Genomic DNA, 26645 nt, shown 5'->3' on the forward strand with positions numbered 1-26645 from the left:
ACTGCCAAAGAGAGTGGTAAGTAGTAAATACGGTTGACCTTCTTAATTCATTTATCATCTGTGAGGAAGGAGAGATGGAGAGACAGGTGGAGACATATTTGTAATAGCCTGGGAGCTGTTAGGTACTCATTTGTGAGGTTGTACCACCCCTGAGAAGCAAGTGTGCCCTCTGAAGTAGATGACACACTGACTCAACAGATCCCAATCACCAGTGTTTGTCACACCATAAATGGCAAAGATGATGTCTGGATCTTTCTTAAAGCAAAAGACAGCAAAGCAACCAAACAACCAATGGAATCTCATTTCTACCTCTTCCCCAAAGCTGACCATCCCATAGGTGTTTCCATTAGAGCCTGAAAGGAGTCTCGCATAAGCAAAGATTTCCTTTTCCACTGCCAAAGTTCTAACAGAAGGAGGAGAACAGATTTAGTACATACCTCTCTAATTGAAAATGTGCACCAATGTGTCATCCAAGGCAGCCTACCTCTTAACATGGAGAGATAGTTGTTGTTGTTTTTTTTTTTTTTTTTTGGTACTGATTGATCAAAAGGCCAAGGGGCTGTTTCTAACTCTGATTTGAAAATATTTTCAACTTTCACATTTCCTTAGACTTCCTAACAGCCTTTGTGTGAAACCTCCTCAAGCATAATCCCCAAAAGAGTATTGTTCCACCCTGACAGAAACTGCTCACAGAAGACATACTAGCAAAAAGAATGCCATCAGATATTTCTCACTGACTTAGTGAAAGGAGGCGGCCAGACTGTGGGTATGGAAGTGACTGGTGAACCTCTCCTATTGCTATTTTTGTGGCAATTAAAGAGAAGCTTTGGTAATAAACAGGCAAGTTTAAATATTGGAATTCGTCAGAATTACAGCAGACCCTATCATTCCTAATTGTAACATGAAACACACCACTAACTGGTACCTTCATTTTTAGGAAAAGGACCATAGGGGATGGCAGGAAGAACTGTACGTGATTATTAGAAAATTCAGGCATGATTGGTTTCTTCCAACAGGGGACATACGCCTCCAACTCTATATAATAATCTAAACAGCCTAACCAAAAGAGGACACACATTGAATCTCAAATTAAGAATGCATTCTACACCTCCCCCCCAAATTACAGGTTTTATAACACACTGTTGTTTTCTCAACTACATAATTTTTGCAACAGATTTAAGTAACAAAAGAATCAATTTAGAGCTTTCCTCTGCACCCACAGTGCCATCTAGTGTATAAATGCCGAGAACTGTTCCACTCCACCATGTCTGACTTTGTCAACAATACAGTCTTTCTGGATACTGTGACTCAAGATACCATTTTTTATGGGTTAATTGTGTATATTCACAAAGGTTTGGAATTATGCCTGGATAAGTTTCTGTCTTTGGTTTTCCATTGTTCCACCATCCTGCATGTTTCAGGTGTTAAAAAATATTTAATGAAAAAGTATACATTTTTTTTACAAAGCATCTTCCCAAATATCTTTTAAAAAAATTTTTATATTGGAAAATAATTGCTTTACAATATTGTGCAGGTTTCTGCCATACATCAGCATGAATCAGCCACAGGTCCCAAATATCTTCTTAAACTGACATTCTAATAGATCCTAAAACATAACTGCCTTTCAAATAGTCCGATGCTTCTAATTCCAAGAGACTTGTAAAAATATATATGTTGACTGTCCATTCACAACTGACTAGATTCCAACAAATTTAAACAGAGGGGACAGACTCTTTTTTAAAGAATGTATCTTAATGCTCCTTCACAGTGGTTTACTATTCATCATCTCATTTGGAAATGATTCTGAGAAAAGCCTTCAATTATCTCAACATTCATCTCTGATTTGCTAGTAACCCACATTTGGACCCAGGTTTTGGGAGGCCTGAAGTTTATTATTTGGGAGAACCTCTGTAAGATGAAAAATGTCAAATAATTAAGATAAAATTAGGCCCAGGGCCTTGGAATGGGGCCCTTACAAAAAAAAAGAACCTAAAGTTTAAGGTTCATTATTTTTGAGGTTGAATCCACCTCTGCTTGTACCCCATATGCAGATCAAATGATTTCAGTGGGATGATCACTTTGGGGTCAAATAATCACATAATTTTCTAGCTCTAGCTAGAAAACCCTTAGAAATCATCTAATTCTCAACCCTCTTCACTGCATAGAAGAGGTTTAAAAAATAAAAAAGCAAAATTGTTAGGTCCATCAAAATCACGTGGTGAGATTAGAAGCAAATTCTACCTCTGCTGCTGCATCTTGGGATGGCTCGTTTGTTCAAATGATCATTAGACTCTCATCTTAGATGTTCTGCTGTTTCTAACACCAAGAGTTCAGAGATGGCTATAAAGGACTCCACAAAATTAAATATGTTTTAAGTTTTTTTGCTTATCCTTAATGGCTTCCCTGGTGGCTTAGATGGTAAAGAATCTGCCTGCAATGCAGGAGACCCAAGTTTGATCCCTGGGTCAGGAAGATCCCCTGGAAAAGGGAATGGCTACCCACTCCAGTATTCTTGCCTGGAGAATCCCATGGACAGAGGAGTCTGGCAGGCTACAGTCTATGGGGTCGCAAGAGTCAGACACGACTGAGCAACTAAGCATGCATGCACACACACACACACACACACACACATACACACACACACACACACTAGTTTGGTTGTCCCAACCACTAAGAATCAATTGTAACAAAGTCCTCTTATGGACAAAAAAATAATAACCCAAGGCAGGAATTCTAGGTTAGAACAGTTTACATTCAAATCCATGTCCCTTCAGTGAAAGAAACACCTGCTAGAGCCCCTGGAGCCTCTTCCAACCTTCATGCTACAGGAAAGTCTGACAGGCCTCCATCTGCCAGTCTGTGTTCATGCACATGAAGTAAGGAGGGAGTGACATGCTCCTGCCCGGCAGGCTAGCCAGGGCCAGCGGGATGGCCAAGCTGCCTAGTGGGGGAGTCACACTGGACTGTTTCATGGAGGAAGTTGCCTTCTCTTTAGAATCCTGAAATGCACAAAAGAATCTCATCTTTTTAGGAGTCCAGATGGGGTTTAACACAGGGGTTTTACATATATATTTCTTGGGATTCTGTCAAGCCCTCTGTTTCTACATAATAGAAAAGCTTTCTCATGTGCCTTTCTTGAGACTGTGGCCAACTTCACCTCTTAGTCTGTCTGCCATTTTTTCTCCCCCCAAATATGTTGGGGGTGGCAATAGGTAAGAGAATGTACTGAGGCACCCAGGCTGTATACTGCATTAGAAATCTCCCCCTGGCTTCCTCTTAGGGAGGTCCCTAGCTGTGTCATTGGCAGTTGTCAGCTTTTTCCTGTGGTGCTGCAGAGTGGTGACACCAGGTTTCTACTGACCATAATTATTGGCAAGGAAGGAAATGTGACCACAATTATTGCCAGGACTCTGTCCTAGTTTGGGCTTCAAGAATACCAAAATATAATGTATAAAATGTAGTTAGTCTTATGAATTATTAGAGCCAGATGAGTTATTAAAAAAATTTAAATGTCCAAAGAAACTGCATCTAAGTAACATTAAGTCTATTAATTTAATGTTAGAAAAAGTCAGGAAACGCAAACGCAAAGATCATCAGAGAATACTGATTCACTCCCTTCCTCCCTGAATCATGGATATAATTTCTAGTCATTAGTTACATTAAGTATACTGTTGTTACTCAAGAAATGTTGTGTAATAATGGTGTCTATTAAATGGGATATTTTAACATATCTTATGAGAAATATAAAAAGTCAGCATGACTATAAAATGCATCATAACTTTGCATTTGCATAATTTTCTCTTTAAAGACATAATGCTCATGTTATATGAGCTTTAAAGGCACAAATGACTTTTTAAAATATAATACAGTAAGTCTCTAGAGAGAGCAAAAGAAGTGAGCAGGAAGAAATTAGGCACTAGGGCTCAACTGAAACTGACCACAGGGCATTTGAAGTTGATGCATCTGCTGAGGATGGCTAGATCCGGAGCACACTGGTAGATTTCCTCTGCCTCTGAAAGTTCCCTGTAAACCCATCAAGAGACTAAATGTACTGGGTTTCTCCAGCACTATGTTCATTTCCCCAAATACAAACTTTATATTCTCAAAATCAAGCTAACAAACATCAACTGAATGTTGGACTTAATATTTAAGGGATCATATGACCTCACCACATCCTTTGTATTAAGGTAATCTCTCAGTGGGCTACCCAGGTGGAACAGAGGTAAAGAATCCACCTGCCATGCAGGAGACGCAAGAGACATGGGTTTGATCCCTGTGTCAGGAAGATCCCCTGGAGTAGGAAATGGCAACCCTCTCTGGTATTCTTGCCTGGGAAATCCCATGGACAGAGGAGGCTGGCAGGCTACAGTCCATGGATTCCGATTCTACAAAGAATCGGACATGACTGAGCAGGCACGCATACAATCTTTCAGTAGGACATAGGTAAATGTCTTCAGTGACTCATTCTTTTTTATCAATTTTTCAACTCTACACTGAAGACTTGTCAACTCTGAACAGGTACTTACATTTATTAAAAATCAAATTATCCTTCCCAACTATCTATGGCTCACTAGCAGCTTCTCTATGGCAGCCACTACCTGCACATTCCTGGCTCCTTCTTGTCCTCAGTACCCAAAACAAATATGTCCAACTGTGTCCACCAAGAGGACTAATTTTAGAAAATAATATAAGAAGAGGCCACCAATTTGGCCCCATTTTGACTAATCTGGCATGCAGATGCAGTGGAACAAATTCCCTTAGTGAACCAAAGAGAGAAATTGAAAGTCTTTTATATTCCAACCCCTTTGTGTGCCGTGTATCTTCTTACATAATATAATGATTCCCATGAGGCCAGGAATACTACACAGAGAGGATATCAAGACACGTAAGGTGGGCCTCATGTCATCCTAGAGATAAAGCACCCTGTCTTTTAGAAAAAGCTGTGGTTGTTTCTGGCTTCCATTTCATGGCTCAGGGAAGTGAGCTCATATGAATACTTCAAGGTTCAGAGAGGAGTAAGCAACCCCCAACCGAGCTCCAACCCCAATCTGGGAGGTTGGCAACTCCTATCACCCCCAGTTAGCCAAGCACCAGCAGGTACCTGAACCCTGGGGTAGAGAGCCCGGGAAGGGGGCAGGGCTGGCCTGCAGGTTTAACAAACGGAGGGGCTTGTTTTTCAGGTTTCATCTCAGATCCTCCCCCTGTGACAGTTATAACACCATGTGACATGTGGTAGATCTCTGTTCCCCTTCCAGCCTAGAAACTCCTTACACATCTCTGCAGATCCTGTGTCCACTGCAATGACCTACATCTAGTAGGTGCTTAATAAGTCACTGGCTTCCATTATGGACTGAACTAACCTGATCTGAATGGAATGGAGAGCTAAGAAGAGAAGCTGGCAGCCTGGCTGCACCTCACGAGGAAAGGTAGAGCAGATGGGCACAATTTGCTAGAGAACTAAAATCAGTATAGCTTCTGTGGTAAGCAAGGATTCAGCGGAAAGAAAAGTCTTTGCATTTCCATTTCAACTGCTTGACCACAGCAGTGAGGCAGGGGGCTACATGGGAAAACAGCAGCCTTTGGCATCAGGCAGACGAGTTTAAGTTTTTGGCTCACTCTTTACTTGCTGCATGCATGACCTTTGTCCAGGAAACCCCTTGTAAGCCACAGTCTCTTCACCTCTAAAACAAGGATGATGTTAGGGGAATAGATAAGACAACAAACTCCTGGTAGTTAGCAAATGCTTGATAAATGGTAGCAGCTATTAGAAGCTTAGAATTTGAAACTTAAAAGTCAGCTCAATCTTAACTAGGAAACAAAGACTCCAAGTTTAAATATTATTTTCTAATTGACAGATGCATCACTTACCAATTCCATATTTAGTCCTATAATAAGTTTTCGTGAAATCATCACAGTCACAAAGGAGCACTTTCCTTCCCCACACGTTGATGGTGGTTCCTATGGACAGGTCAGTATCTTTGTAAAACTCTTGGTCTAATTTTCCTAGCTAATAAAAACAAAGGAACATGACGCTGGCACCACAGACCCACCAAAGACCTTGACATCCCCCCCTCTCAAACGAAAAAGGAAATTTTAAAAAATCCACAACATCACTTAAAACCAAATGTTTAAAATCAAATCAAAAGACAACCACTCAAAATCAACATTTGAAAACACTCTTTTAGCAAGGTAGTGCTACCAAATGGCAATGCAATGAATATATTTATATATACACTTATGCATGTTTATTACTGATAAATGCAACAATGCAACACATACATTCATATAGTCATCAATGTCTTTCACAACTAGTCTCCCAGAAGAATACGCAACTCAGCCCGCATTCCAGGTTTCAGAGAAGCCATACTGGCAACAGTAATAAAATATGACTTACGTTGTATTTATCCAACAGGTAGCTATACATTCGGTTCTCTGAGGAGCCAGCACTCACGTTGAGAACTGTCTGGTCTGTTAACTGGCCTGGTTGAAAGACTCCAGGGGGGCCATACTAGAAGATATAAATCAAATCAAGATGTGGTGGGTGGACTCGCAACACAAACATGCTCCTGGTTAGGGGCCCAAGTGGCAAGTGATACCACCTGGTTCTCCTCTATCATCCTGAGGAAGACAGGACACAGACTCCAGCCACCTTTCCCCCGTGCTTCTCCACCCCCTGCGGGTTGGTCTACACTCCCCTCATCCTTCAAGGACCTGATGAAGCCCCATCTTTTCCTTCTGACCTCTTCCATCCTGCTGGCCAATCCCCAATCCAAACTTCTACAGCACCTACCTCAGGGTTAAATCACTTGTCTCTGTTCTCTAACTGCTTTATCAGCCGTCATCTTTCCACTAAACAAGATGCCCTGATGGAGAAACCCTGCCTTGCTTTCTTGACTGGCTCAGCACCCTGCCTGACCCTGAGCAAGGAGGCATTTTTCTGGCTGAGAGAGGCAGTGTGGTGAGGTAGTATGAACGGTGAAGTATGGTCAGCCTCTCACAGAAACTGGCCAGGAGCAAGCCAGGGAGGACACTCTTCAGTTTCACCCGTGCTGGAGGTGGTCAGGCAGGAAATATCTGAACTTATGGAAATTGATACTAATTGGTTTATCTCAGCTGAGAAATCAGAATCATCCCTGATACATGTGACATAAACTATAAGTTAAAACGTGCAAATTTATGAGGTGTGGGGTGTAAGACATGTTACAGAGGAAAAAACAACACATTTTTGGATGCAACTCTCTCATTGCCACTTCTTAGCTATAGGACATGAGGCCACACATTTATCTTCTCAGAACTTCAGTAGCAACAGTATCTACCCCTTGCTTTCTCAATGGATGTGGCATCAAGGGAATACCCACTGCTCTTGGATCTCTCCCCCACAAGAATGGAAGCACCATGCAGCAGGAATTAACCATTCTCTATCTCATGGTAACCCCAGAGCCGGCACACAGCTGACACTTACTAAATATTTGTTGAATGAATGAATAAATGAAACAATTGATGTCAAGGAACACTGCAAATGTCATGGATGTCATTATTATTTTATATTTAGCCTATTTTTCAAAGCCATTCTAAAGACAGGCTTCCCTGGCTCCTCCCAGCCACCTGCTATGCATATGCCTGGAGTTTGCTCTGGGACAAACCCAGTCCCAGCTCCAAGAAGCTACACAGCAGAACTTCTGGTAGGAGACTCTTGAGAATCTGGAAGAGTGTCTTGTGATAAGCAAATAACCAGTGGTTGTATGCATCAGAAATAAGTGTTACAGTAATCTTTTCAGTAGCACTAAGAAGTAAGTTTAAAAATACATTATCCAAATAAATAAAGAAATAAAACATAACATAGAGCTGTGAATAAGCCGTGATGTTTTCATGTGCCTTATAGGTGTTCATAGGTCTTTACGTGCATCCGTGCTAAGTTGCTTCAGTCGTGTCTTTGTGATCCCATGGACTATAGCCCCCCAGGCTCTTCTGTCCATGGGGATTCTACAGGCAAGAATACTGGAGTGGGTTGCCACCTCCTCCAGGGGATCTTCATGACCCAGGAATCGAACCCAGGTCTCCTATCATCTCTGCTATTGGCAGGCGGGTTCTTTACCAATAGTACCACCTGAGAAGCTCTTATAGATCCTTAGATAGTGCTTTTTACTATATTATCTCATTCAGTCTTTACAGTTACCTCAGGAGGGAAGTCTAGTTAAAAGCATTTTAGAGATAGGGAAATATGCTCAGAGAGTTTAATGACTGGCCTAAGGTCACACAGCTATTAAGCAGCAGATCTACAATTCTAACCCAGGTCTTCTGTCTATGTGTTATTTCCACTGCACTCAGGTTACATTAGCTCTCAAATGGCCATGAACATGTGTAGAAATCATTTGGACAACTCTCTTTTAACAGTTAAAATGCTAAAGCTATTACTGTTGCTAGCCAGTGGCTAGTTGGTGACTAATTCTGCAAGTGGCTACTCGCAGAAGAGTCACTCCTCTGTGTGTGTGTGTGTGTGTGTGTGTGTGTGTGTGTGTGTGTTCACAGCCCAGACCAATACAATGGAATCTACCCAGTAGGCTACAGAGGCCAGAGGCTATTGCTCTTCCCAAAGCCATGAGCAATTCTTTTACTCGAGAGTCATTTACCTTCATAAGACTCACGGTAAACTCAATGACATAGGTAGTTCCCTTGCATTTTACTTTTTCCCTTTACGTGCCTTGAGCCCTGAATCTTCCAATTCCAATTTGTCATATCCTCTGTATTACTTTCATAGATGTATATTAATAGAGGGCACAAAGTGCAAGTTTTCTAAACATCAGCACTAATACAAAGTGCTTTGTCACTGACAGTCATAACACGCGACATTCCAGACAGTGACTAGAGTCTTCAGCCCACAAGCAAACTTGGAAAGCAGTCCCGTGTCCACTGCTCACCTTAGGCAGCTTTCTCCTCTGGAGAAACAATGACACAGCATCTCTTCCTGAGTTATGTGGCAAGACTTCTTTGATCTCGACGGTATCATCAGACAGAAAGTAATGCAGGATGAGTTCTCTACGATCCCCAGACACTGAGCATGAGTCGTCCCACACACAGAAGAAACGCAAGACCTTCCTATCATACTCGAGGAACTGTTTCAGAGTGTCGAAGGACTGATAGGGATGTAAGGGCTCCATGTAATCTAGCTTCTGTCAGGGGAGAAAAGGTTAACGATAGTGGGAGTCTTTCCATAACTGCTTCTGGGATGCAAGCAGTCAAAGAACACAGAGGTATCTTTTCCATAGACTATTCTGTGATATTTTTTAAAATTTCAACTAACAACACATATGATACACATATATAACTAGTTTCAACCTTAGAAACACAGACAATCAAGTATTAGGAAGCTTTTCATTAAACATTATTTTAACACACTAAAGTATACTTCTATAATGTTTTTGAAAACTGACTCTTCTCAGAGACTTAAAATTCTTGTTTAAGAGCAGACAAAACTAATATATGGTGACAGAAATCAGAATAGTTATTGCCTCTGGGTAGATGACTGATTGGAAAGGGGGGCAAGGGAACTCTCTGGGGTGATGGACATATTGTCTATCTTGATTTTTGTACTGATTATTAAACTGTATACACATTTTTCAAAATTGTCAACATGTATGCTTAAGATTTGCACACCAAGTCTATGTTAATTATTTCTCAACCAAAAAGTTATTTTCACTGAAAATTCATATCTTTTTATGCTTCTTACTCATCCACAGATTTTTGTGAGAGTAAAAAGAGAAGAAATATCTTCACGGTTTTATTTTGCTCAAAAGGTTTAGGTAGCAAAGATCTGAAAGGTCATGGAAATAGGAATGGAGCAAAGGGAGAACTTCTCAATCTGCACAGGCCTACTGTGCAGGCTCTGGCTCCCAACCCAGGAAGCACTAGCTGGGCAGTCTTCTTGGCCCAATTCTCCTCTATCTGCATAGTCTCAGTCTTATCCTGGAGCGAAACCGCCCCACCCCCCATTCTATCTAATGTAGCCTAATAGGGTGGTTATATAAGGAAGGGCTCACTAGCAAGTGAGATGTAGTCCCACATTGGGTCATGTAATCTTATTTGTAAATTCTCAAAATTTTGTGTCTGTCTAGGGCAGTCTAGGGGCAGACTCATTCCAAGACACAGGAGACATGATGACCCTCCAGAAGCTCTTCAGTCTTATCCTTGATATTTAAATGACATTATGAGATCTATACTTTCATTGATTATCTTTAATATTTAAATGAAATTATAAGATCTATATTTTCAATGATAGAGAAAACTTTCTTTGGCATGATAAGGCCTCTAAGAAATCCATTATTGATTACATACCATGGGAGATCTTTTCAGTTCAAGTTAAATTGTTTAATTTTAACTTTACATTTCAAGGCAGCAAACACTGGAGAAGTAAATGCATTAAAGTCAATATAAAAGCCTCTTATTAAACTCCTAATTTTCCACAGACTTCTATATTTATTGAAGAGCTTTCTCCCTGAGGGAATAAATCTTAAAATGATTCTCTCAATCTGAAAGGAAGTTTTTAAACATTTCTTGGCTGTTCTTGGTATTTATTCTTGATTCCTGGAACAGAAGATTTTTTTCCCTTATAAACCCCTATGAAATCATACTGCGTTCCTATGTATTTCATATTATGCATCATCACTCACAATCATATACCAGCTGTTAGTGAATGACTGTGGCCAGATGCAAAGGGTGATAAATCATATAGATCCATTTCTTTTGGTTTCTCTCTGCTGGTTCTAAAGACTTTTGTATTTATCCAGACTCTTACTTCCAGGGCATTTGGAAAAAAACAGAAACGAATCCAAACCATAAATCTCCTTGCATGCCAATACAAACAAGAATATTGCTACAAGGATTTCACCTTAGATATTCCAGGATCAACAATCTATATTTCTCAGGAGGGGTATATGTCTACAATATTAAAGGATAATTCTGATGGGGCTAGGAGGCAGGAATAGATGAATGATCCTACATGCAGCTTTTAACAAGAGATCAAAGCAGAATCAAAGATTTTTACTCTAAATTTTATGTTATCTTTCTGCATAGAAGTTAATTGTAAGTTTTAGAAACAATAAAAATGAGACCAAACTAATCTATAGGAATAGAAATGAGAATAGTGCTTATCCCTGGGTGGGGGGAAGGACAGATTGGAAAAAGGCATGCGGGAACTTTCTAGGAGGATGGAAATGTTCTAGACTATAATTTCAGGTGTGGATTACATGGGTGTATGCATTTGTTAAGACCCATCAAACTGTATATTTAATTTCTGTGTATTTTACTGTGCATGATCATACGTCAATAAAAAGAAACAAATGAGAATAATTAAAATCAGGATAAGAAGCAAGAGATTTGAGTTCAAGTCCTAGCAGGAAGACTGGTGAGGTAGGTGACCTTCCACATAACACCTGCCCTTTTGGGTATTCAGATTTTTCTATAAAACATAAAATCTGAGCCAAGGGCTCATTAAAAAAAAAATAAAAAAACTCTGGAAAGACTACAGTAATACTACTAACACTGATTCTTTTCTCCCTACACTGGCTGGGATCAGGCTTTGCCAATAAGCATCCTGTTATCATGGGAGCACATCAAAATCATGGCCCTCCTCATTCCTGAACCTCTCTGCATCTGACGTCACCTTAAAGGAAGCTGCGAGTCTTAAGAAAGAAAAAGGTGTACCCAAAGCTTGGTTCACTGTTTCAGTAGCACAGGAGCAAAGATTTTCCCCAGAGTTAGGCAACTAAAATGGGAAAAGAAAAGCCAGGTAAGAGTGGGCCCAACTGTTTCAGTGTCAGGGACTACAAAGCCAATCCTGGGCTCTTAGAAACCATCCCATATGGGCAGCTCATGAAGACTCCCCCTGCCTGGAAGGGCCACTCTCTGTAAAGAGAAGTGGGGCTGAGGGCAGAGAGTGAGTCTTTCCTGCACTGAAGCCAACCCCCAGCCTCCGTCCAGCCCAAAGGAAAAGAGGACAACTCCAGTGACCATGGTCCCCCAAGTCCTTTCACCTATCAGAAGTACTGATACCATTCACTGATTCTGAACCAATTCTCATGTTGAAGACTAGAGCTCATGGATAAGTCAACTTACCCCTCTCCGTGTTTTCATGTAAGGATCTTCCGGACATTGTCCTGGGGGATTTAATTTGACTCCTATTTTCCTCAAGAAGCTTCTTGTGAATGCATCACAGTCATAAATCTTGAATGTTCGACCATAAAAGACAATGTCGGTGTTGACATTAAAATGATACACAGTATAAAATTGATCGTCATCAGGAGGTGGGAGAGGAATCCGATGACGTCGGATAAAAAGTCCTACAGTGTGAAATAAAACACAATTGTTTCATCATGTGGCTCACCAGGAAGAGATCAGAGCACATCTTTTTAACAACCCTGAATGTTTTCTCACCATGGTGAAGTGGGCAAAGGACTGGCTCTTGGAGAAGTAGCATCAGAATGTTCAAACTCTAGGGGTTCCAGAGGGAGCTGGGGCTCCTGAGATTCAGAGTAATTTGACCAGCCTTGTATGTTGTTAGAGTTGCCTAAGTGGCACTAGGGCTTACTCTATTATAAAGTAATTCCAGGTGGCACTAGTAATAAAGAACCTGCCTGCCAATGCAGGAGGCTTAAGAGACGCAGGTTTGATCCCTGAGTCAGGAAGATCCCCTGGAGGAGGGCATGGCAATCCACTCCAATATTCTTGCCTGGGGAATCCCATGGACAGAGAACCTGGCCACATACAGTTCATAGGGTTGCACAGACTCGGACACAACTGAAGCGACTTAGTGTATGCACACAAAGACTATGGCAGGAGGGAAGGAGAAGGGAGTATAAACAGGGTGACCCAATGTGCCAGACACTGCCATCATGTTTTTCCCCAAAACAAGCATGCTCACTTTTTCACTCACAAGCACTCAATGTGAGCACGCTCAACAAGGAACTAAGACCCCGAAGCAGAGTACTCACAAAAATGCACTTTTGACTGAAAAAAGAAAACTACTAAGCTTCACTGTGGTAGATGCCAACACCTTGATTTACAGCGTCCATAAGCACGGATGACTTTATGCTGCTTTGAAGCTTCTTGGAATCTTGTTCCTTCTACGAACCTCTTCTCCCTCCTCCTTTCTCTACAGCCTCTGTCCACCTCTACCCAACCACTCCCACAAAGTGAGAGTTAGCACAGGCTTCATAGTGCCTTCTACTTTCAACCCTATGATGCCCATTCACTTTTTTTCTTGAGAGTATGGACCCAGGGTCCCCGAGTACACCCAAATGGTAACTAGCCACTGGAGGTAAAAAAAGGCTCCCTAACTAGATGAATGTATCAACTATACCACACCATAACCAGCCAACTTACCCTAACACTGCTGAAACCTGTTGGCAAGAATTATTTAGGGATTGAGATTTTATCCTGCTTGCTAGCGGACAAGTTAGCCTGCCACAATTTCAAGGATGTTAGTAGATAATATGAGATGCTTTGGTGACAGACAAAGGGCAGTTTATTACTCACAATAATAACAGTACCCAGAACATCAATATTTTGGTACCAGTTTTCTGAGCCCAGATTCCCAAAGAGTGACACAACAAGGGCCAGGTAACTTCTGCACACACAGTGCGTTACACTATAGGACAGGAACCCTGAGCTGAGGGAAACTGAATCTTTTGTAATGGACAATAAGCATCCCTGCCTTTTGTCTCAGAGGGAGAGATTATCTTTATTAATGCATGCATGCTCAATGACTCAGTTGTGTTCAATTATTTGTGACTGCATGGACTGTAGAATAATGGAACAGAAAACCCACCAGATTTCTCTGTCCATGGGATTCTCCAGGCAAGAATACTGGAATGGGCTGCCATTTCCTTCTCTAGGGGATTCTACCACCCCAAGGAACAAACCAAGGTCCCCTGTGTCTCCCACATTGCAGGCAGATTCTTTACCATCTGAGCCACTGGAGAAGCCCCCTACCTTTACTAGACTGTACAGTAAACATGTCTGCCCTTTGTTCTGGAGGGAGACATCACCTCTGCTTTCCAAGGCTGTGAGTAAACTTGCCTTTTGCTCCAAAAGGAGAGACTACCTTTGTCTTCCAAAGCTGTGTGCTATATCAACATTCTTGAAAAGATAATCCAGAACAAAGAGCAGTCAGGGTCTCTGCTTGCAAGATTCACAGAAATGCAAGATAACCATGGAGAAATGTCTCTCAACATCTGTAAGCTGACTTAAGCCTGGGAATCTACTCTAGGAGCAAAGACAAAAGAAGAAAAGGCAAGCACAGCAAACAGAGGGTCTATCGGTTCAAGAAAAATTGGCTTGTGTAACCTGCACCATAATGGAGGCATTTTATTATAAAGATGTCAAGCAATCTTCTTCATATTTTCTGTAGCACTGAGAATAGTGCCTTTTCCCAAAGTCTAGAAATACTTAGAAATTATTCATTCCTTATTCATTAAAGAACATTTAATGAATGTCTTTATGTGCCAGGAACTGTGTTGAGCTCTGTTCCATTATTCTACTAATCATCTTTTCATTCTGTTGAGGGGAAATTAACTAAAATCATTTTCATCTTCTTTTCTTTGTAGCAATTTTTAATTACTTGCTACATTAAATTAAAATAATAAACTGTAAAATTAGAACTGGCCTGGAATATTTTTAAATGTACTACATAAAAGATGATTTAATTTTACTGCAAAAAATTACACTTCAATTAGCCCTTAATTCATGTGACTGAAAACAGTATGCAAATTATTTAATCATTCAAGATTAGACATTTAGAACAAATTGCATACTTGAACACCCTTATAAAAGCATGGGCATTCCAGGTACTTTCATGAACCATTATATATCTCTTTAAAAATACTTATATTTTTAAGTATAGCTGAGAGCTTTTAAAATATATAAGATTTATTCAACAGCCAAGAGTTTCTTCAGGAATTCCATCTATCTTGCATGTGTACTTCATTATAGAAATTCAAATAAGCAAATTAGTGCAATTTCTCTTTAGTAAGACTTCAAATAGGAATCCTATATTTTTCTTTTTTTTTTCATTTATTTTTACTAGTTGGAGGCTAATTACTTTACAATATTATAGCGGTTTTTGCCATACATTGACATGAATCAGCCATGGATTTACATGTATTCCCCATCCCGATCCTGTCTCCCACCTCCCTCTCTACCCGATCCCTCTGGGTCTTCCCAGTGCACCAGGCCCGAGCACTTGTCTCATGCATCCAACCTGGGCTGGTGATCTGTTTCACCATAGATAATATACATGTTTTGATGCTGTTCTCTCAAAACATCCCACCCTCGCCTTCTCCCACAGAGTCCAAAAGTCTGTTCTATACATCTGTGTCTCTTTTTCTGTTTTACATATAGGGTTATCATTACCATCTTTCTAAATTCCATATATATGTGTTAGTATACTGTAATGGTCTTTATCTTTCTGGCTTACTTCACTCTGTATAATGGGCTCCAGTTTCATCCATCTCATTAGAACTGATTCAAATGAATTCTTTTTAATGGCTGAGTAATATTCCATGGTGTATATGTACCACAGCTTCCTCATCCATTCGTCTGCTGATGGGCATCTAGGTTGCTTCCATGTCCTGGCTATTATAAACAGTGCTGCGATGAACATTGGGGTGCACGTGTCTCTTTCAGATCTGGTTTCCTCGGTGTGTATGACCAGAAGTGGGATTGCTGGGTCATATGGCAGTTCTATTTCCAGCTTTTTAAGAAATCTCCACAGTTTTCCATAGCGGCTGTACTAGTTTGCATTCCCACCAACAGTGTAAGAGGGTTCCCTTTTCTCCACACCCTCTCCAGCATTTATTGCTTGTAGACTTTTGGATAGCAGCCATCCTGACTGGCGTGTAATGTTACCTCATTGTGGTTTTGATTTGCATTTCTCTGATAATGAGTGATGTTGAGCATCTTTTCATGTGTTTGTTAGCCATCTGTATGTCTTCTTTGGAGAAATGTCTGTTTAGTTCTTTGGCCCATTTTTTGACTGGGTCATTTATTTTTCTGGAATTGAGCTTCAGGAGCTGCTTGTATATTTTTGAGATTAATCCTTTATCTGTTGCTTCGTTTGCTATTATTTTCTCCCATTCTGAGGGCTGTCTTTTCACCTTGCTTATAGTTTAAAATAGGAATCCTATATTTTTCAAAGTGGGAAGAACTGGCCCACCCACCAAACTTTTAAATAGTAATCATTATAATCATCATCATAGCCCTAGGATATGCTTTCATATATTCTTCTCATTTAATCTTCAATAATTGCATAATGCAGATAATGCGTGAAACACAAATATTCAGTTTATGGATGAGAAAACTCAGGATGGTTAAGTGACATGCCCAAGGTTATGCACTCACAAATGGCAGAAAAGTATCTTGAACCTGGGTTTTTCAAGCCCAAAGTAAGCACCATTGCTCCACAGTCTGTACTTAACTGTATTTCACTGTACTACAGCCACAAGTTACCTAAGTGGAGGAGAGGAGGGAATGTCTTAGGCAAAACAGGCTAGAAATGTGGAGAAGAGCAGCCAGCCACCGTGAAAGAGAAGAAGGAGCCGCTCTTCCAAAAGAACAGCCTCTCTCTCCTCTAAGAGTTTGTTTCTGGAGAGGGCCCATTTGTCAGTGGCAACAATTCCCCCCTCCAGAGTCAACACCACCGCATCAGCTGTCTCTCCTTGCAGAGCCTGTGTATCTGCAACCTCCACACGCTTTCTTGTGTTAGGTCCCTCACTCTTCTCCCTAGATGGTTCTTACAAGAAGCCAGGGGAGTTCCTTGTGGCAACAAGAGAGAATCCGGACCATTCATGGGTTGAAAAGAGAAGGCAGATCTAACACTAAACAAGAACATTTTAATAACAAGAAATCCAAGGTCACAATTCCATGTTAATCGAAAACTAACATGGGGCATTTGAAAGGTAGTTACACATGAGAGCTTTCACAAATATTAGTGGGATCTCTCAACTGTGTCCTTTGGGGACTGAAATTTCTATTTATTGGTATTTGTATGGTTATAGTCTTTCATGATAAATGGCAGAAACCACCAGTAGGTGGTTCTTCTAAATATCAAAGAAATATGCAGGACGCCATGTCTTCGGCACGTGCTAAAGAGCACCTGAGATCATCAAGGTGTATAACATGACAAAATGGAAAGTGAAAAGTGTTAGTCACTCAGTTGTGTCTGACTCTTTGGGACCCCATGGAAAAACAACAACAAAAGTATTGTATCTGCCCTTGAAATTTTCAGATGTTTATTTTCTTAATTGGCCCATAAAGACAATTTGGGCAGATATCCAGGCATCAGGTGTCTGCTTTTCAGCTCTTTCTTATCTTCATACTTTACATCTCTTTCTTTTTAAAGGTCCTGCTGTCTGATTATATTCTGCAACCTTTAACTTTCTAACATTTCCCTGTAGTTTAGATCAAAATGATGATATATTCATTTATGTTGAATGTGTTTTCATTTCGTTCAGTTGGGAATTGCTTTAGATCTTTGCTCATACTACTAAATTTAGTTTTTAGGAATTCACCTTCAAGAATTAAGACTCCAATCTCTTACCTCTAACTTAAGTGTGTTTAGTTCATTTTAGTAACACTGCAGACTTAAGGCACATCCAAGTCTAGAGGCAGGTATTTCTTATGTTAATGAATATACAGGTGGAATTGCCACTTGTCATGTCCGGCTCAGCTGCTGAAGAATCTGCCCACAATGCGGGAGATCTGGGTTCAATCCCTAGGTTGGGAAGATCCCCTAGAGAAGGGAAAGGCTACCCACTCCAGTATTCTGCCCCAGAGAATTCCATGGACAAAATAGTCCATGGGATGGCAAAGAGTCAGACACAATTGAGCGACCTTCACTTTCACTTTTCATGTCTACTAAAGTTTATATCCTAAAAATACTAAGACCACTCATTGTGATCAGAAATGACAGAGTATCTTTTCCTCTTTTGTTCACTCCTTCACTAAAATTAGCATTCCATTTTTAATTTTATAAAACATCATCTTTATGGAGTTTGATTTCATGGGAATAACTTTTTAAATATAGTTGGCCTGATACTTAGTCTTACAGCAAAAGAATAAAAATTTTTGAATTCTGTATCTCTGATCATAATCCTATGCATCTCCCCCTAGCCAATGAATAAGCCCCAAATGATGGCATGTTGGGTGTTCTGTCCTCTTGCGTTACCACCTTCTTGCCTAGTTTTCCTCACACATTCTATATCTGCTCCCAAATACCTCCCAACTCCTCTCTTCACCAGGGCTTCCCTGGTGGCTCAGATGGTAAAGAATTTGCCTGCAATGCAGGGGACATGGGTTCAATCCCTAGGTCAGGAATATCCCCTGGAGAAGGCAATGGCTACCCACTCCAGTATTCTTGCCTGGAGAACTCCATGGACAGAGAAGCTGGCACGCTACAGTCTATGGGATCACAAAGAGTTGGCCACACTGAGTGACTAACACTGTCCTCACCACTCACCTACCTCTTCACCTCATGCTGTTCCTACTGACTAACATGCCTTCCTCTTCTATCTTCATCTGGAGAAACTTTTGAGGTACTACTCAAATGCCTTATCCTCTAATGCATACTGGAGTTTCCACCTCTGACTCCTCAAAGTACCTCATATAATTCATGATGCCTGCATTGTGCTATCATTGTCTATCACTTTTCCTTTCCTTTTTCACTCCCTCCTTTTCTTTCTTCCTTTCTTCATCAAACTTACTGAACAACCACCATGTACCAAGCACCTATCTTCACAGACCAATGACTTACCTCCACTCCTAAATTTTACTCAGCTCCATTTAGTGACAATTCCCTCCCCAAGGTCTACCCCCTGGGGCTGCCAGATTTAGCAAATTGAAAAAAATGAGATGCCTGGTTAAACTTGAATTTCAGATAAATAATGAATAATTTTTAGTATAGGTATGTCCCACACAGTAATGGAGGGGAAGGGGCATAGTTATACTAAGAACTTCAAATTTAACCAGGTATCCTGTATTTTATTTGGCAACCTTACTATCATCCCACCGTTCTACTTTATGGGATGTATATTTAGATACAGCATATGCCCAGTATAAATAAATGTCTTCTACTCTGTGATTACATTTGCCTGATTCAAGTAGATCGTGTTAAAGTATAAAATGTAAATATATATAGTACATATTATAGTACATCTATACTCTATATATAGATATATATGTATGAAATACTACCCTGTTGAGGAACCAATACAAATCACTAGTGGAGATCAATATTCTTAACCAAGGATGCACTGAGAATCAAGTAGAACTTATTCCTTGACCCCAGGCCTATCGAATCAGAAATTCTGGGGGTGGATCAGGAGATTCTGATGATGGCACTCCAGTGAGAACTGGTACAGACCCTACCAGAAACTCAGGGCATATTTCTAATGGTTATCCTTTCCTTACACTAGATTAGTTTAGACTTGGCAGCATCTGACAAATAATTGTCCTGTTAGACAATCAGAGGTAAAACTATTGGGATTAACCTCTGACATTCTTGGTTTGATGTCACATTGTTTTAACTGCACTGCACCATAACAGCAACAAATTCTGTAAATATAATGTATCTACCCAAAGGAGAATGATGCCCTGGCAAGGAATGAAAGCAAGTCTTGACGTGCCTCAGTGACTTGACTTTTCACACACATCTCTTTGCCAACAAGGATTTGTGAATATGTTGTTCTGATGAGGAGCTTCACAGAGTTGAATGCCTACTTTGGCACCATGCTAAGGGATGCCTCTTTTATTTCTGGCTTATTTCAAACTCCTCTCTCCTTAAAAAAATTACATGATAAGAGAGGCAGCTAGAAAAACTTCCCCAAAATGGGGAAGGAAATAGCCACCCAAGTCCAAGAAACCCAGAGAGTCCCAAACAGGATAAACCCAAGGCGAAACACCCCAAGACACATATTAGTCAAATTAACACAGATCAAACACAAAGAACAAATATTAAAAGCAGCGAGGGAGAAACAACAAATAACACATAACGGGATTCCCATAAGGATAATAGCTGATCTTTCAACAGAAACTCTTCAGGCCAGAAAGGAGTGGCAGGACATACTTAAAGTGATGACAGAGAATAACCTACAACCCAGATTACTGTACCCAGCAAGGATTTCATTCAGATATGAAGGAGAATTTAAAAGCTTTACAGACAAGCAAAAGCTGAGAGAATTCAACACCACAAAACCAGCTCTTCAACAAATGCTAAAGGATCTTCTCTAGACAGGAAACACAGAAAGGTTGTATAAACGTGAACCCAAAACAACAAAGCAAATGGCAACGGGACCATTCTTATCAATAATTACCTTAAATGTAAATAGGTTGAATGCCCCAACCAAAAGACAAAGGCTGGCTGAATGGATACAAAAGCAAGACCCCTATATATGCTCTCTACAAGAGACCCACCTCAAAGCAAGGGACACATACAGGCTGAAAGTGAAGGGCTGGAAAAAAATATTTCACGAAAACGGAGACCAAAAGAAAGCAGGAGTCGCAATACTTATATCAGATAAAATAGACTTCAAAACAAAGGCTGTGAAAAGAGACAAAGAAGGACACTACATAATGATCAAAGGATCAATCCAAGAAGATATAACAATTATAAATATATATGCACCCAACATAGGAGCACCGCAATATGTAAGGCAAATGCTAACAAGAATGGAGGGGGAATTAACAATAACACAATAATAATGGGAGACTATAATACCCCACTCACACCTATCGACAGATCAACTAAACAGAAAATTAACAAGGAAGCACAAACTTTAAATGACACAATGGACCAGCTAGACCTAATTGACATCTATAGGACATTTCACCCCAAAACAATCAATTTCACCTTTTTCTCAAGTGCACATGGAACCTTCTCCAGAACAGATCACATTCTGGGTCATAAATCTAGCCTTGGTAAATTCCAAAAATTTGAAATCATTCCAGTCATCTTTTCTGACCACAATGCAGTAAGATTAGATCTCAACTACAGGAAAAAAAACTATTAAAAATTCCAACATATGGAAGCTAAATAACATGCTTCTGAATAACGAACAAATCATAAAAGAAATCAAAATATGCATAGAAATGAATGAAAATGAAAACACAACAACCCAAAACCTATGGGACACTGTAAAGGCAGTGCTAAGGGGAAGGTTCATAGCAATACAGGCTTACCTCAAGAAACAAGAAAAAAGTCAAATAAATAACCTAAATCTACACCTAAAGCAACTAGAGAAGGAAGAAATGAAGAACCCCAGGGTTAGTAGAAGGAAAGAAATCTTAAAAATTAGGGCAGAAATAAATGCAAAAGAAACAAAAGAGACCATAGCAAAAATCATCAAAGCTAAAAGTTGGGTTTTTTGAAAAGGTAAATAAAATTGACAAACCGTTAGCCAGACTCATCAAGAAACAAAGGGAGAAGAACCAAATCAACAAAATTAGAAATGAAAATTGAGAGATCACAACAGACAACTCTGAAATACAAAGGATCATAAGAGACTACTACCAGCAGCTCTATGCCAATAAAATGGACAACGTGGAAGAAATGGACAAATTCTTAGAAAAGTATAACTTTCCAAAACTGAACCAGGAAGAAATAGAAGATCTTAACAGACCCATCACAAGCACGGAAATCGAAACTGTAATCAGAAATCTTCCAACAAACAAAAGCCCAGGACAGATGGCTTCACAGCTGAATTCTACCAAAAATTTAGAGAAGAGCTAACACCTATCTTACTCAAATTCTTTCAGAAAATGACAGAAGAAGGCAAACTTCCAAACTCATTCTATGAGGCCACCATCACCCTAATACCAAAACCAGACAAGGATGCCACAAAAAAAGAAAACTACAGGCCAATATCACTGATGAACATAGATGTAAAAATCCTTAACAAAATTCTAGCAAACAGAATCCAACAACATATTAAAAAGATCATACATCATGACCAAGTGGGCTTTATCCCAGGAATGCAAGGATTCTTTAATATCCGCAAATCAATGTAATACACCACATTAACAAATTGAAAGGTAAAAACCATATGATTATCTCAATAGATGCAGAAAAAGCCTTTGACAAAATTCAACATCCATTTATGATAAAAACTCTCCAGAAAGCAGGAATAGAAGGAACATACCTCAACATAATAAAAGCTATATATGACAAACCCACAGCAAACATTATCCTCAATGGTGAAAAACTGAAAGCATTTCCCTTAGAGTCAGGAACAACAAAAGGGTGTCCACTCTCACCACTACTATTCAACACAGTTTTGGAAGTGTTGGCCACAGCAATCAGAGCAGAAAAAGAAATAAAAGGAATCCAGATAGGAAAAGAAGAAGTAAAACTCTCACTGTTTGGAGATGACATGATCCTCTACATAGAAAACCCTAAAGACTCTACCAGAAAATAACTACAGCTAATCAATGAATACAGTAATGTTGCAGGATATAAAATTAACACACAGAAATCCCTTGCATTCCTATACACTAACAATGAGAAAACAGAAAGAGAAATTAAGGAAACAATACCATTCACCACTGCAACAAAAGGAATAAAATAGGAGTATATCTACCTAAAGAAACAAAAGGCCTATATATAGAAAACTATAAATATAAAACACTGATGAAAGAAATGAAAGAGGACACAAAGAGATGGAGAAATATATCGTGTTCATGGATTGGAAGACTCAATATTGTGAAAATGGCTACAATACCCAAAGCAATCTATAGATTCAATGCAATCCCTATCAAGTACCAACAGTATTTTTCACAGAACTAGAACAAATAATTTCACAATGTGTATGGAAATACAAAAAACCTCGAATAGACAAAGCAATCTTGAAAAAGAAGAATGGAACTGGAGGAATCAACCTGCCTGACTTCAGGCTCTACTACAAAGCCACAGTTATCAAGACAGTATGGTACTGGCACAAAGACAGAAATATAGATCAATGGAACAGAATTGAAAGCCCAGAGATAAATCCACGTACCTATGGACACCTTATCTTCTACAAAGGAGGCAAGGATATACAGTGGAAAAAAGACAACCTCTTCAACAAGTGGTACTGGGAAAACTGGTCAACCACTTGTAAAAGAATGAAACTAGAACACCTTCTATCACCATACACAAAAATAAACTCAAAATGGATTAAAGATCTAAATGTAAGACCAGAAACTATAAAACTCCTAGAGGAGAACATAGGCAAAACACTCTCCGACATAAATCACAGCAGGATCCTCTATGACCCACCTCCCAGAATATTGGAAATAAAAGCAAAAATACAAAAATGGGACCGAATTAAACTTAAAAGCTTTTGCACAACAAAGGAAACTATCAGCAAGGTGAAAAGACAGCCCTCAGAATGGGAGAAAATAATAGCAAATGAAGCAACAGACAAAGGATTAATCTCAAAAATATACAAGCAGCTCCTGAAGCTCAATTCCAGAAAAATAAATGACCCAATCAAACAATGGGCCAAAGAACTAAACAGACATTTCTCCAAAGAAGACATACAGATGGCTAACAAACACATGAAAAGATGCTCAACATCACTCATTATCAGAGAAATGCAAATCAAAACCACAATGAGGTAACATTACACGCCAGTCAGGATGGCTGCTATCCAAAAGTCTACAAGCAATAAATGTTGGAGAGGGTGTGGAGAAAAGGGAACCCTCTTACATTGTTGGTGGGAATGCAAACTAGTACAGCCACTATGGAGAACAGTGTGGAGATTCCTTAAAAAACTGGAAATAGAACTGCCATATGACCCAGCAATACACACCGAGGAAACTAGATCTGAAAGAGACACGTGCACCCCAATGTTCATCGCAGCACTGTTTATAATAGCCAGGACATGGAAGCAACCTAGATGCCCATCAGCAGACAAATGGATAAGGAAGCTATGGTACATATACACCATGGAATATTACTCAGCCATTAAAAAGAATTCATTTGAATCAGTTCTAATGAGACAGATGAAACTGGAGCCTATTATACAGAGTGAAGTAAGCCAGAAAGATAAACACCTATACAGTATACTAATGCATATATATGGAATTTTAAAAGATGGTAATGATAATGCTATATGCAAAACAGAAAAAGAGACACAGATGTACAGTACAGACTTTTGGACTCTGTGGGAGAAGGTAAGGGTGGGATGTTCTGAGAGAATAGCATTGAATCAAGTATACTATCAAGGGTGAAACAGATCACCAGCTCTGGTTGGATGCATGAGACAAGTGCTCAGGGCTGGTGCACTGGGAAGACCCAGAGGGATGGGATGGGGAGGGAGGCGGGAGGGGGGATTGGGATGGGGAACAGATGTAAATCCATGGCTGATTCATGACAATGTATGGCAAAAACCACTACAATATTGTAAAGTAATTAGCCTCCAACTAATAAAAATAAATGAAGAAAAAAAGAGAGAGGCAGCTAGAAAGGGAGGCTATAATTCATCCAGGTGCACTCACTTCTGAATGGTCAGCTCTACTAAAAAAACTGGTGCATCTAACCTCCCAGTTGATTCAGAAAATATCAAAACTCTATGGAAGTAACAGGAGCACTGTCAGTGCCCAGCACCTAAATGTGACCCTTAACCTCTTCCAAGGTTCCACATGTGCAAAAAATCAGTCCCAGTCCACTCAAGGGGCAGATGAAAGAAACACTGCCTACCCATCCCACCGAGCTTGAGCCCCTGGCTCAGTATACTCATCCCCCCCCCCATAGTTTAATTTAGGAAACCTTGAAGAAGACATACAATGAATTTGCAAAGTATCCTCTGTCCTAACAGATCTTCCTTAACAAGAATCATCATATTAAATATTTCAAGAGAGACTGCTCTGTCTCTGAATGAATCTTGATGACAGAGCAGTTATTTCTGTTTGTTTTCCACAGGACTTGTGATAGCCCACTAGGTATCTCCACTTTGCTGACAAATTCAGCCTCGTTACATATCGTGATTACCATGTATTCTGTTCATACCACTTGATATGTCTTACTTAGGGAAATGTCCTGATCAGTGTGAGCCAATCAGAAATTCTGAAAGGGACTTTAAAGTTGTCTTTTCCTAAGGTTCCCCTGCCCCGAGTCTTTATGAACAACATTCCCTCCTATTACATAAAAATTATTTTCAAATCAATCATTATAACTACCTTCAATTTGCCTTTGGAATCTGCCTATGTGAGATTTAAAATCAAGAGGCTGGGAGAATCAAAAAGTCTTAATAAAAGCCTTTCCAAGATCCTCATAGAGGTTACATTTCATTTTTCTTCTTGAAGTTTAATAAAACTAAGATTCACTGGACAGGGGCCAGTGAGCTACAGATAATATGAACTTTTGCCTTAAAGTAATAATAAAAACATAATGCAAGTCACAAATGCAGGTTCAGGATGTCCTATGACCTCCAGTCCATCACTTGTGTAAATCTTATGTCATGTGAGGAGGTAATAAAAAATAAGCAAAGCTTAGTTAGGGAATATCAGAGTAAAGCATTTAAGTGAATATTTACAAGAAAATACTGTTTTTGCTAAAACAATAACATCACTTACCTAAACAAATGAACTTAGGCAAAACAGATGTCCATGGAAATTAAAAGCTGTAAGTTTTCTTAATATTTTGAAATAATTATTTAAATGTTTTCTAAAACATTATTGTCAATATTTAAGAACTGCATTATATATGTTTTAAATAACCATAAATAGACCTATAAATATATGATACTGTTTATATATGGAATCTAAAAATATAATACAAATGAACTTATTTACAAAACAGACATAGAGTCATAGATGTAGAAAATCTTAGTTACTAGATGGGGGAGAGAGAGAGAAATTGGGAGATTGGGATTGATATATACATATTACTATACATAAAATAGATAACTAATAAGAACCTACTGACTAGCACAGGGAACTCTACTCAATATTTTGTAATGACCTATATGGGAAAAAAATCCTTAGAAAAGAGTGGATATGTGTATATGTGTAACTGATTTGCTTTGCTGTATACCTGAAACTAACGTAACATTGTAAATCAATTATACTTCAATACAATTTTTTTAAGTATAAAGATCTCTTTAAAGAAAGATCTCTTGTCCCTTTACAAAATAAAATGTTACACTTCAACCTTAAAAGTTTGTGAAAATCTTTTCTTAAATATTAAAGCATTTCCATGTTTTCTAAAAGATTCATCATTAAGCCATAAATTCTCCAAATAAATGACACAACAGAAAGAGAGAGAGGATCATTTCCTACCCCAGGCAGTGTAGTCCTCTGACCCACTTGTACCTTGTCCTAAGTGTGTGAACCTCTCTGCCAGAAAATTATTTCTCTTACTGACCAGAAGAGAAAATTAGTCCTCTTCTGACCCCCTACATCCTGTCCATGAGGATACAGAAAACTAGATCACCCCTCCCCCACAGGACAGCCCTTTAAATTCCTTAGGACACTCATCAGGCATATGTGAGTCTTCTGTTTATGGGTAAACATCCCTTTTCACTATTATCTCTTACACAGGACAAATCTTCAATCCTTTCATTATCACCATTGCTCTCCCTTGAAGGCACCCAGAACTTGGCATCATCCCCAAGTCAAGG

At 39.5% G+C, this 26645-nt stretch overlaps 1 protein-coding gene across 1 annotated transcript in view; it reads right to left on the bottom strand.

Annotated features, from left to right (window-relative positions):
* EFHC2 (EF-hand domain containing 2) overlaps window positions 1-26645 on the bottom strand; it is a 220482-nt gene that overhangs the window by 118788 nt on the left and 75049 nt on the right. The window contains exons 4-7 of the mRNA XM_070461814.1: window positions 12112-12335; window positions 8919-9170; window positions 6395-6508; window positions 5869-6007 (exon numbers count right to left, since the gene is read on the bottom strand). Of these exons, the coding sequence (XP_070317915.1) occupies window positions 5869-6007; window positions 6395-6508; window positions 8919-9170; window positions 12112-12335 (729 nt within the window). The remainder of the gene's footprint in view (window positions 1-5868; window positions 6008-6394; window positions 6509-8918; window positions 9171-12111; window positions 12336-26645) is intronic.

This window comes from Odocoileus virginianus, chromosome X (genome assembly GCF_023699985.2).
Source record: "Odocoileus virginianus isolate 20LAN1187 ecotype Illinois chromosome X, Ovbor_1.2, whole genome shotgun sequence".
NCBI classification, from domain to species: Eukaryota; Metazoa; Chordata; class Mammalia; order Artiodactyla; family Cervidae; genus Odocoileus; species Odocoileus virginianus.